Source organism: Eulemur rufifrons, chromosome 6 (genome assembly GCF_041146395.1).
Source record: "Eulemur rufifrons isolate Redbay chromosome 6, OSU_ERuf_1, whole genome shotgun sequence".
Lineage (NCBI taxonomy): Eukaryota > Metazoa > Chordata > Mammalia > Primates > Lemuridae > Eulemur > Eulemur rufifrons.
The window spans coordinates 42,643,992-42,657,485 of record NC_090988.1 but is presented as its reverse complement, the minus strand read 5'-3'; the positions used below and the strand labels follow the sequence as shown (position 1 = coordinate 42,657,485).

Here is a 13,494-nt window from a genome sequence, read left to right as displayed (position 1 = left end):
TAAATTTGGATTTTTCTTTTTAGAATTAGTTTTAAAAACCTTGATTAGAATGTGCCAAAACACTGGAACAAAATTATGAGATTCCTGATGATGGCCACTATCTTCAGCACCAGCTTCAACTTCCAGAAGTGCCAGCTCTTTAAATGGCACTTGCATTTCTGTTGCTAGAGACACTTTTATTTACAGTTCATTCAGACAAGTAAGTGTCTAAATTGCCTAGGCTTAAGCTCCATCCAGTATTGAAAAATTATCACTAAAGTCTCCACCCAGTCTGCCTCTTCCCTGACTCACTCTTCTTCCATCAAGTCTCTGCCAAAATGAGACGGAGCTCATGCCCGGGGAGAATGAATTTGATCCTTCAGTCTTCCCATCTCCTTCCAGACTGGGTCCTCACAGGGGCATAAACCAGCTCTAAACCCTACCGTGTCTGTGATTTCTGCAACCCACACTGGGCTTCATGCTGTGTTAGGAATGGTGCAGAAGCTTTAGAGATGCAGATTAGTGGAGAATTAATTGAACATTTATAATCTGCTTTATATACATTGTTTCATTTAATCATGTTCGCAATCTGTCAAGTGGGTATATTTTATTATCATCACCTTTCCCAGATGAGGAAACTGAGGCTCAAAGAAATGAATCAGCTTTCTCGAGATCCACATCTAGTGAATGGATGGATTGGAATCTTGGGCTTTTCTGACTCTGAACCCCCAGATTTTAGCCAGTGTGTTCTGCTGCCCAATACCTGGTCACAGGCTATGCCCTTTGGAGGTCACACACAATTGATTTTAGCTGACTACTTTCTTTTACCCCCCAAATCCTTTAACCTGTGGCATGTTACAACAGGTCTAAGTTTAATGTCTTTAAAACAGCCCAAGGATGAGAATAAATAATCTGATCACAAAGATGCTGTTCTTTAGATGAAGTGCACCTGGCACAGCATCAGAGTAGAAAATTCTCTTAAAGAAATATATATCTGAAATTTATATGGCCAGAAACAAAGATTTCTTTTGGCTTTCAGAATTCTCCAACCCCTATGGAGAGATCCCAAAATAATTTACATTGTCAGATCAAGCTTTGCACCATCTTTTCAGAAGAGATGACAGATGGGATTGGTGTATTACCAGTCTTCACCATAGCGGTTTCTGATCTGTCAAGAAGGGAATGCGGAAGTGATTCACGTAACTCAGTTTTGTTGAGGTTATCCTGTGAGGAAGCTATTGTGTGCTGACCACGCAATGCCCAAGGCAGTCTCCTGGATCTGAAGGTGACACAAGTGATGGAGACAGATACATGCACTAATAAATGTACACTGGGGCCAAATGTGGAAAACAGCTATGACTACCTACAAATGTTAAATGTAAAGGAATGTAGAGGCTGAATAAGTCACGTCCATGTGGCATTATTGAGGAAGGCAGTGTAGCAGGAGTGACCCTGGAGATGTTGAGCCCTGACGTATGCTGAAGATTTTGATAAGTTGACCCAATGTGGACGGTGCCCCTTGGCGTTGTGCAACACAAAAGCAAGAAGAAAAAAAAGAGCACGTCAAAGTACTGGAGCTACATCATCAACTCTATGTATAGAATTAGAGACTTTATTATATTATTTAGTTCTCTGAAAATGAGGCCTCTTAGAGGTGAAAGACTATTGCTCAATTTCTGTACATTCAACCACAAAAGTAATAGGTGGCAATCTCAGAGAGAATGACATTCTTTCTCATAGTCTGGCCTAAACAGCTTCCCCTCAGCCACCTTCATCTACTAAGTCCGACCTTTCCATTGGTGTCAGCTCTAGTAACACCCTATTGGAAGCCTTTCTGCACCTCTCTTCCAGGCTTCTAGGGCACTGGTATGAATGCTCCTTTCATTATACCTACCTGCTGAATTGACACTGCCGCCTTACTAACTGGTCCTCACCTGCACCCCTCATCACTGTAAGTGCCTCAAAGGCAGAAGGAGTATTGTGTTCACCATGGCATCTCCACTGCCTAAAATAGAATAGGAACTCAGCAAATGTCTATCAAATAAATTAAATAAATAAATAAATCTGGGGAGAAATACACATATTTAGAGAGTGAGAAGAAAGCATTCAGTAATCTTTAAAGTTCCCTCCAATTTCAAGATTCTATGATTCTAAAAGAGCCAGTAGAAGTGATAAAAGCCAGTCCGAGGACCACAGCAGGGAGCAGAAAACTAGTTAGTTCCCCGGAAAGGCCACAGCACATCAGGCTTCAAGCACTAGTCCCAAGTAGCAGGGAACCTGCACACTGGGAGTGGTAGTACAGCACAGGGGCCGAGGGCATGGAACCTAAAACCCGATGGCCCAGGTTCAAGACCCGGTTCTGCCACTATGAGTTGCATGACCTTGGGCAAGTTAGCTAACCTCCTTGTGCCTCAGTTTCTCCTCTGTAATATAATGATAATAACAATGTCTACCTCAAAAGGTTATGGTATTGTATTAAATGAGATCATGTGTATAAACTGCTTAGAACAATTCCTGGCACACTGTATGTCTCAAAAAATGTTAGCTGTTATAATCATTACTCACACTCCCACCATAGCACTACCAAAGAAAATTCAATATAATAGGAATCTGCAGTGTAATCCTCAACACCTCTTTCAGAACCAGAGGAAGAGGGAATGGAGAATGTCTGTTGTGACTACAGACTTAGCTCCACTGTGCACTTGGCAGCCCCTCTCTTGTTGGGGAAGTCACTGGACAGCCCCTGACACTTCAAAGAGACGCCAATAGGGACTCCCTCCTTCTGTTTTCTAAAAGAGCAAAGCAAAACAAAACAAAGGAGTCAAGAGAGCCTGCCTTCTCCAGAATTCTCCAACATAGGGGAGTACATTTCAGGACCAATTATAGTGTGGGCTTCGTGTAGCTCACTGCCAAACAGCAACACAGAATCAAGACAAACTGCTTTTAAAAATGTAATAATCTCAGGTTGCTAATCATTCAACTGTATCCCCTGTAGTCTCTCTCGTTTTCAATAACCACTTTAAAAGCAAATGCAGCTTTGATTCTCTCTTATTCAAAAGCTAATGATCTTTCCACCAGAAATCCCTCTCCTCAAATAACCAGGTACATTTTACTCTTTACTGTGTCCTTCTGGTAGGAACTATGTTTTAACCAGGCTGCCCAGCAACCCTCTGGGTACAAAATGAATGCATGCTTTTAACCACTGACCTTGGCACCCCCAACTGTAGGGTATCCGTCAGATTTTCACCACGCCATCATAGAGCATCTTTTGTGCTCTGCATCAGAGAAGCAGTCAGACACCACCCCAAAGGATTTCCCAATGTACTTTCTACACATCAAAGTGAAGGTTTTTTAAGCTGACTGTAATCCACGTCTTTGCAAACAAAAGTGCTGCACATTTGTGATCCTTTTGCAATGGCCATGGAAATTAAAAGCCCTTTTTTCCCCTCGCTGTAAGACTAGCATTTGGAAAGAAGATGGTAGATGATAAAAGAAGCCATCGGTAGAAATGACAAAAATGCAAAGTAAAACAAAGCCATAAACTCTAGAGCCTACAAAGGCCAAAGACAAACAAGAGAAACTGGAAACAAAGGGAATAGAGATGAGCCTGAAAAAGTGTCTAGAGAAACTCCATGAATAGGGCCCAGACTTAGCCTGACTTAAGATGCCAGTTGGGCTGTATCTGAGTGAGATAAGACAGATTTCTGTATGGATCTGCCCTCCAGCACTGCTGTTTACATGCTCCAGATATTGCTGTTTTACAACTGTTTTCAGAACAGGCAGCAGATTCCTGTGTTAACATTTCAATATTACATGAATCTAAACATATTGACTCTAGACGATAACTAATTATAAAAGCTTGAAAATAGACCACTTCAGAGAGATTTCTACCCATATATTACAGGTGGGTCAACTTCCAGAAGTTGATCTGAATGTTATTTACTTGGCTCTAGAAACTCAACTCCTAACAGAAACTGTAACCTACCACTGAAAAGAAAATAGAACATTCAAGAAAATTATATGAAGAGGAATTAAATCTCCCATAAACTTATTGCCCTAACATAATTATTTTTACACATTTACTTTCAAGCCTTTTTAAAAAGTTAGGTCTTTTTACAGTAACACCCATGGGCATAGATTCCACTTAGTATTTTGCATTTTGACTTAAGCATTCATTAGCATGAGCCAATGTTTCTGAAGTCTTTATAATGATTGCACAAAGGCTTAACGCATAATATACTTTCTTTGGAGAACCATTCAATTATTCATAACAACATGTCTATGAGAAAACCCTTTCTGGGTATCAACTTCAGGTTCCAGGTGCAGCAAATCTCCCTCCTGTGCTCCTGGCACCCCATTCCATAGACCCCTGGGAGACGAGGCTTTCCCTGAATGATTTCCTTTGTCTTCATCAGGGGTCTTGCAGGACAGGGGAATCGCCGGCATTCAGAGCAGGAACGGAGGCTCCAAGGACTCAAAGTTAAGGATGGGAGTTCCAGGAAGTTGCACATGCTGACAGAAGCTGGGGTCTCCTACCTCTGCCCCACTCCCTAGATATTCCCATAGGCCCCAAGAATTGTCCCTGTTCAACTTCGGTTCTAAGGCACCACCTGTGTCTTCTGAATAGGAGCTCCTTCCTCTCTGGGCTCTGCTTAATGCTGGTAAAACTGGAAACAAACAGAGTAAAAATCTCTGTACTGTGCTGTTCTCCTCCGGCACTTCCCTCTATTGTGGGCCCCTGGGCACACAAAGGGCTGACGTGAGAGTTATCCATACTCTACATGGGCACATCAATACCGTAGATGGGGACAGTGGGGGACGAAGCACCAGAGTGAAAGAAGGGGGCTTGGTAAAAGGGGAGGAGGGCAAAGGGACAGGATAACAGGAGAGAGTCTCGGCAGACATCTCACACGAGATCAGGCGCCTTCAGGGTGTTATGGCCGTAGACAGTAAACGTCTCTGAACAACTCACTCTTTCATTGCTTACTGAGCACCAACTAAATACCTGGGACACATGGATGAACAAATAAACAAAAAAATTTCCACCTAAATGGAGCTTAAATCAAAGTGGAGGAAAACAAACAATAGACAATAGACATAATAAGCAAGCAAATCAGATAGTTTGTGGGGAAGTGTTAAATACTATGCGGGAAAAGTAGATCTTGTTGGGGGAGTAAGAAGGTGGAAAGGACTGTTTGCGACTTCCTATAGGGTAGTCAGAGTAGGTCTCACTGACAAAGTGAGATGCAGTGAAGAACAGATGGAGTTAGCCTTGTGGCTGTTGAGGAGGCGTGTTCCAGGAAGAGGGACCAGCCAGTGCAAAGACTCCAGGTAAGAGCACTCCTGACTATCTGAGCAGAGGTGAGGAGGCCAGTGTGGTCGGGGCAGTGAGTGAAGCAAGAGTAGCAAGAAATAAGTCACATCACACAGGCATCGTAAAGACTTGGACTCTATAAGGTTTTGAGCAAAGGCTGACATGAAGAAATTTAGTTTTAAAAAGATCACTCTGGTCACTGCATTGAGAATAAATGAGAGAAGCAAAGGGGCAACAAGGAGACCAGCTAGGAGGCTGCTGCAGTCGTCCAGCAGAGAGAGGCTGGTGGCTTGAATGAGGGTGGGGCTCATGGTGAGCAGAGGTTGGATTCTGGATTTAGTCTGCACTCAGAGCAACAGGATTTTCTGGTGGATTAGATATGGGGTTTGAAAGAAAGAGAGTGGACAAGGACATGTCCAAGGTCTTGGACTCTCAAGGTGTGGTTAACAGACCCAGAGGAATGCATTGAAAAAGACTGGAAATTGGGAGATCAATGCACAGTCTATACATGAGAGGATGAAGGTGTGAACAAGGTGGTGGTTGGGGGGGAATGTACAGAAACAGATGGATTTTAAAAGGTTGAGGCAAAATTGACAGATAAAAGAATGAAGGCTTCATATCAGCATTTTGTGGCAGCATCCCCAATATCCATTCTCCTTTTCTTTAATGATGTAGAATTTTTAGCTGCATCCATGGGTGCCCGGCCAAAGATCACATTTTCCAGGTTCTCTTGCAGCTAGATGTGGCATATGACCAAGTCCTGGACAATTGGATGTGAATGGAAGTGATATTTACAACTTCCAAATTGTGCTTTTAAAAGGCATTTCCCTTTCCCACTGGCTTCTGTATGGAATTGATGACAGAGGGGAGAGCGGCCATCTTGGACCCTGCAATGTAAAGTGCACATTGGAAGGCAGCGCAAAAAAGTCAAACCACACACAAACTTATGATTGCCTGCTCAGATTTGTTCATGAGAGAAATACATTTCTATCTCATTTAAGCTTCTATATTTGGAGTTTGTTTGTTGCTACTGTCTAACCTTGAGCAACTAATAAAAATCCTTTCAGCTATTCCAAGAACAAAGCCCCAATGCCAATACTTACCAGACTCATAGGCAGGAAGAGTATTTAACAAGGATGGATTTAATTCCAACATGCCTCTGCTCGTTTGTTCCCAAAATATTCAAACAGTATTTGAGCTTCAATGCCCTGAGTCACTGACTGCACAAAAGGCTCAAATCTGGAGTAAATTGCTGCTTATGGAACTAATGTTTACTTACTAATCCATTGCTTCTCTTTCAATCAGGAGGCCCAATTTTCTATTCGTATCTGAAGCAGAGGTCTCAGGAAGACATATTATGTAATCTGCCTTTGGGGCAGAAAACAGTATCACCAATAAACTCGTAATTCTTCATACAACCGAGCCATCATCTGATTGATTAATGCACCAAGTCTGTGATGACAGACTCCCCTCACCCAGAGGAGACAAGATCAAGTTCTAAGCTGGCACCAAACAAAAACATATACTTTATTCAAAGGCAAATTCTAGCTGTGCCGGAGTCTAATAAATCACCACTGAATACAGAAGGGATTCAGCTGAAACCTCTGCAGCCTCAGATGTGCAGCCAGCACTGCAGCACTGGCCACCCAGCCTTTACAGGTCCATTAATCAAGTCTACATGGGAAGGCTGTCACCTCTGATGCCCTGCAGTGCCTGAGGCACCACTGCATGAAATGTGCTGATCCACAATCACCGTGGACTAAGCACTCTATTTATTCATTCCTTCCCTGAACATCAAGCTCAAGAAATGACAAAACTGCAGAGAAGCAGACGAAAGATCAGTGGAATTTTATGTATGGCAAAAATCACTGTTGGCACGGGGGTTAAAGTGGGGAGGCTGGTGCACTCTGGAAAATAACACACCCCCTTCAGTGAAATGCCCTGAAGTCTGGGAAAATGAGGGTCAAGTAGGTATATTTCTTCCAAAAGGGACATAAACATTTAACTAGACAACAAGAGCATTGGGCTGTGAAGTAGTGACATTAAGATTAATAAAGTTGAAAGGAAAGGGATCATGACATGATTGAAATAATTTAAAGAGCAAATATTTATTTATCATCTCAAGTCAGACAGAAAGAATGCCATGTGACAAGTCCGTCCTCAAGGTGCTCAGGATCTAGTGTGGATGACAAGCCAACCAGCCATTATAACAGCATGCTCAGTGCCAGAAGGAAACAGAGTGATAAAACAAATGGGAGGGAACTCAAATCTAGTTTGGGAAGTTTCCACACAGATTGCCTCACTTGAATTTCACAATCCTGAGTCAATTATTAAATTTTTATTTTGCAGTAATTATTATTTATTCGGCACTTTAGTTTAAAACATGATTCCTAATTTGGTGATTCATTTGGTTGTCAGAATAACCAAATGAGGTAGGAATGGTGGGTCTGTCATAATATCCATCAACATGTTGCTACACTTACAGAATGGGGATGACATCTGCCTATGAAGGCAGCCCTGTGAAATGGGCTGATCGTTGCCTATTTAATGTAAGTAAAACACGGCTGCTGTAATCAAAGATTTACCCAGTTGCCACAATCTATGTGGACAATGGAAGAGGTCATTACATAAATTTTAGAAGAAAGGCAGAATATTAGTTTTAAAAAAAGAAATAGAAGTTGATGTATTGGTGAATTTCCATCATTTAGAAAATCTAGACTCCTGGAGGGAGCTTGGAATTATCTAATACCAATTCTGTCATCATCAGCAATATGCCTAAATCAATCAAAGCAGATGTGCATTGTCATTGCTATGCAGTGGACTGAAATTCAGGAGGCAGACTGCCTCCACCCACTCCACCTCCTGCTACAACCAATGGGCTGATAGTTGCCTATTTAATGACTCAGGATTGTGAAATTCAATTAATCTCAGTAGAGCTGCTTGGTTTCTTGGCTTGTCTTTTCTTCTGAAAATGAGGATGGTGGATAACAATGATTTTCAAAAATTTTTTGTTACTATAATCCACAGTAAAATTAGGCATTTTACATGATGATCTGGAAAAATACCTATCTTTATTAATTTCAATGTATTTGCTATTTTTCTATTCTCCATCCTAATCTCCATTTCTTTAAAAAAAATTACCGGTAGATCCACTAAATTAATTTCATGCCCCATAGTTTGTGACCTATAATCCAAACAATTCAAGTCTAGATCATCTCTAGGGGCTTTTCCAACCCCAATTCTGAGAATCATCCATGCGATCACCTAATATTCACACCTGGGGCTATGTCCTACGGGCCTCCCAGCAATTGTATAACATGGGCAGAGGAGCTTACGAGATTGACCACAGAGCACACCGCCAGGGCATGACGGAGCTGGGACTAGAACCCAGTGATTGCACAATAGCAGCCATGCTTGCCCTGTTCAGTAGCTCTTATTCTCTCAGAGAATTCTACCTCCTGATCAACCTCTGCCCTCCAGCTTCCACTTAAATGCTCCTCCTGATCTGTCAAAAGTGGGATGCAGGCCGGGCGCGGTGGCTCACGCCTGTAATCCTAGCACTCTGGGAGGCCGAGGCGGGTGGATTGCTCAAGGTCAGGAGTTCGAGACCAGCCTGAGCGAGACCCCGTCTCTACTAAAAATGGAAAGACATTATATGGACAACTAAAAATCTATATAGAAAAAATTAGCCGGGCATAGTGGCGCATGCCTGTAGTCCCAGCTACTCGGGAGGCTGAGGCAGTAGGATCGCTTAAGCCGAGGAGTCTGAGGTTGCTGTGAGCTAAGCTGACGCCACGGCACTCACTCTAGCCTGGGCAACAAAGTGAGACTCTGTCTCAACAAAAAAAAAAAAAAAAAAAAAAAAAAGTGGGATGCAAATCTAGTGAACACATTCCAAAAACTTAATGGTAATTTTTATGTTCATGCCCTCACTAGATCCTTCAGGAACTATCTCGTGCCAACCACAGGTACCTGAAACTCAGTCCCTGGCCTGGAAGAGCTCTCATTCTAGCAGAAAAAGGTCCACTCACAGATCTGCTCACTAAGCACAGCACCGAAGACTCTTTCAAAGCTGCCCTTCCCTTTTGTTTCCTCAGTGATAACCTCATTGTTCTGTGTAACCTCACCACAATCCTCCCATCCGGTTGATTGAAATCATCGAACATCAAGCCTTCCCTGGAGATTCTCTGGGGCCTGGAGGTCAGCAGGACAGCTAGAGGGTGGCACTCCAGTGGGAAGGGAAAGGCACCCACAGCACCCCCCAGGCAGCACTGCTACCTCCGTTGCTTCCCCTCTGTCTCCAAAGGTCAGCGAATAGGGCATGCCAACAGGCTCTGTCAGCATCCCTCTACATACCCTCCTCACTGCAGACCAGCATCAACTGACTTCAGGGATGTACAAAAATGTTTAACATCATGAAAATGTCAGGTCCCCTAGATTTATGAATAACATCCCATTTATATTACTTGGGAGGAAAGAACTTACATCAGGGACAAAGGACAAGGGCAAGAATGCTTTCAGGGGACCAAATCTAGAGTTAAAAAAAAAAAGGCTTTTAAGCTCTTCTTTTATTTCCTTAAGTATTCACAAAGCACTAAGTGCTGATTGCTAATATGCCAGTACTTCTAAGGCAATTATTTTCAAAATGATTGGGGCCTGCAATGGGAATTCATTGTTTTGCTTTTCAGCATCAATCCCTCCTCTCTCTGAAGACAACATCCAGATTTACTGTGGAGAAACCACATCCCCTTTATTCTAAGCCAGTTGGTGTGGGTGGCCCTATCTTAAACCCTGTCTTTAATTCCAACCATAGGCTCTGGCAGGCTTAACTTACAGGTGATTGCTTTGGGAATGGGAAGGAAATCCAATCAGAGTCAATAAGACAGAAGGATTCACTTTCTGAAGCTTCAGGGAAAGTGTCCTTTCTGTTCCACGGGAGCTATCAGAAGAAAGTATCTCTAGTCTCAGATGGTGTGGTGTGAGAACAGTAGGTGGGGACCGTGGCAGTACTGAGGTGAAGGACTCCACTGGATGAAGCCTGAAGATGAAGCTGACATTGCAGAGGGAAAGCAGAGAGCCAGAGAGAATCTGTACCTTTAGGAATGTCATCTGGATTTCTGGGTCAAGCCTCGCCTGCAACCCTTCTTCTAGATTCTTTAGTTAAAGGAGCCCTTTGTTTGCTTTAGCCAGTTTTCATTTTCTAACATTTACTACCAAATTAATTCAGACTGATACAAAAGCCTTAAGTGCTTTGGAAAGGGGTAGTGTACAAAGAATTTAAAGTCTCTTTTGGAAGAGCAGGAGGTGAATGTGACAGACAGAGGTTGAGAGAAAGATTTTTTTCCATAGCTGCTTCTATTAATTCTGTAGGAAATAATCACAATATTTACTATTAATTGTCCCTACTCAAAAACACCTTTTCCACACAGATTGCCTCACTTGAATTTCACAATCCTGAGTCAAAGCAATTATTAAAATTTTTATTTTGCAGTAATTGTTATTTATTCAGCACTTTAGTTTTAGCATATGATTTCAAATTTGGAGATTCTTGATTGTCACAACAAGCAAATGATGTAGGAAGGGTGGGCCTATCATAATATACATTTTAGAGAAAGTTGAGCCTCAGAGAAGTTAAATGAGATGTCCAAGTTAATTTGAGGCCATGGGAAAAGACAGGCCTCAAATCTAGGTCTCTTGTTTCTCTCATCCAATCCTCTGAACCAAAATACTTAACTCAATTCCCACAAACAAATGTGTGTGCTCTTAGGTTAATACACAGAGGCTGAACTTGACCAAAGCAGTGGAGATCTGGATTCCAGTGGCAGAGCAGGAACTCACAAGCTGGTGACCTTGGGCAAGTTTCCTTTGTCTTGTTTTTTGTAAAAGGAGAGGTTTTGACTAGGATCTCTGATGCCCCTTCAAGCTCAAATTTCTATAATTCTAGACCTTCCTGTCCCTGCTCTAAAATTAATCCTTTTCCCGGAATAATAATCATAACCTTAGCTGACATTTATTCTCTCACCAGGTACCGTGCTAAGAAGTCTACCTCCACTTACTTTTTAAGTCTCACAACATTCCGAAGACAAGTATATCTCTCTCACGGATAAGGAAACTTGGATTCGCAGAGGTTAAATGAACTGCTCAAGACCAACAGAATCAATAAGCATCCAGGGGAGATTTGACCCCAGTTCAGACTGGCCACGAGGACTGTAACCTGGCCTATATTATTATTACAGAAGAAATTAGGCTCCCTGCGTTACTGGTCACCCCTCTCCATGCAGAAGGGGCAGAGTGGGGATGGCCCCTAGAAAGCAAAAACAGAAAACCGCTGGAAGGGCGCCCGGGTGGATCCTTCCCAGGCTCTGGGGGCGGGGCACACTTGGCCGCCAGCCACAAGCTCGCAACTCCGGCCATCCTACCCTCCGGACCGTTACCTTGTTGAGATGCGGGTTCCTCGTGACATCGTATCCGCGTTTCTTCAGGGGCACAGGGTGCGCGGGGCCGGGCTTGGAATGGCAGGCTCGGGCGGGCGCGGAGGGCGCCCAGCGCGGGAGGGCGCCACGGGCCCGGCCTGGGAGTAGAGCCAGCCGCGGGCCTGAGCCCAGCGCGGCGCCCATGGTCCTTGCGCAGACCTGGCACAGGGGAGAGAGCAAGGTCAGGGGCACCTTCCAGCCAGCCAGAACCCACACGCGCAGCAGGGCACGGGGCCCGAGCCGGGGGGACGGGGGACGCGTCCTCGAGGAGGAGATGGCCGGGTCTCCCGAAGGGTTAAAGGCGCCAGTCCCCGCCCCTCCTCAGCGGCCACCTGCTCAGCTCTCTGCTTGCGGTGTGCCAGGCCTCGCCAAGCGCCAGGCAAAGCGAAAGAAAGCCCAGGAAGCAGATCTGGTGCGGGTGGCAGCCCTCGCCATCCCCACCCCCATCCCCGCGAAGAAGAGGTGACAGCGTCGCGAGGGGTCCCCGCACCCTCAGTCCCGCTTGGTGGCTTGCTTCGGTCCCCTCCTTCCCCGGCCCACCTGCGCTGCCCTGGAGCCAATGTGGATGCGGTCCCGCTGCGGAGCGGGAGGGGCGAGGCGTGCGGTGTGTGGGTCCTCTCCCGCCAATGGCTGGACCGCGCCCGCCGCCGCCGCCGCGAGCTCGCGGGCTGGTGCGTCCCTGAGGGAGCAGCCCCGAAACCTTTGTTCTCAGTGCCGGGCTTCCCCTGAGGACGCGCGGGGGGCGCCTCGTAGCCGCGTGCACGTGGCTGTCCCCAGTGGTAAGGTGAAGCTCAGAATGCCCCTCTGGGACTCTCCATCTTGAGGAGACTGAGCGCTCAGAGGGGTTGGCGTTCAGGGACCGGCATACCCTCCCATTCTGCCAACATTTGGGGAAGGCCCGGCTTCAGGAACCCGAGTAGAAATCCTCAGGTATCCAGTGCTCTGTGTTGCTTCGTCAGCCTTGTGTGGCTATACAAATTTTCATAAATTAATTAAAATAGGATAAAATTTAAAATCCAGTTCCTCAGTCACACTAGCCACATTTTGAGTGTTCAAGAGTCGCTTATACAAAACATTTCTATCTTCACAGGAACTTCTACTGGACACCATAGATATACAGTCCACAGTTACGGGCTCTTGGGGACCCCATGGAGCCTGCCATGGATTATTGGGGCCAGGCAGGGATCTTTGGGTCCATCTAGTTTGGAACTTAATTTTATATTTTCTCCACACAGTTGTTAGGAGATTCCCCTTAAAGCAAACATTTCATTGTGTGTGGAATAAAATGCAAATGCTTTTTGGGGCCTGTAGTTTCTCTCAAAGCCTGACTTCTGCCAACTCCTCAAGCTTATCCTACTCCACTCTGCCCTTCTCACTGAGCTCCAGCCCTACTTGCTCCTAAGTTTCTCCACCCCACTCAGTTCCCTCCCAGGCAGGGCCTTCACGCTTGCTATTGCCTCTCCTTGGAACGTTCATACTCCAGCTTTCCAAACACTGCCTTGTTCCCGTCTCTCAGGTCCCCACCAAGTTGTTAACTCAAAGGCCTTTCCATTCTATATCAACCTACACTAGGGACTATGTAGTGAAGGGGGTTTTCCTTTCATAGATCTTAGTCAGTAGTCCTTGTTTTTCTGAGTGTTTATTAGTGTTTCCCCTTGGAACGTAAAGGTCATAAGGACAGGCTCTTTGCCTGTAAACCTGTGTAACCCCACTGCCTAGCTCAGTGCC

At 44.7% G+C, this 13,494-nt stretch overlaps 1 protein-coding gene across 7 annotated transcripts in view; it reads right to left on the bottom strand.

The window, feature by feature from the left end:
• The window catches only part of ME3 (malic enzyme 3), a 200,809-nt gene extending 188,212 nt beyond the window's left edge, over positions 1-12,597 (bottom strand). For 2 of the 7 annotated variants that reach the window (XM_069470958.1, XM_069470954.1), the window contains exons 1-2: positions 12,208-12,231; positions 11,728-11,925 (exon numbers count right to left, since the gene is read on the bottom strand). In XM_069470958.1, the coding sequence (XP_069327059.1) occupies positions 11,728-11,925; positions 12,208-12,213 (204 nt within the window). In that variant the 5' untranslated portion in view covers positions 12,214-12,231. The other 5 variants (XR_011233692.1, XR_011233693.1, XM_069470955.1 and 2 more) reach the window with 5 other exon arrangements.
• Positions 12,598-13,494: the final 897 nt, after the last annotated feature.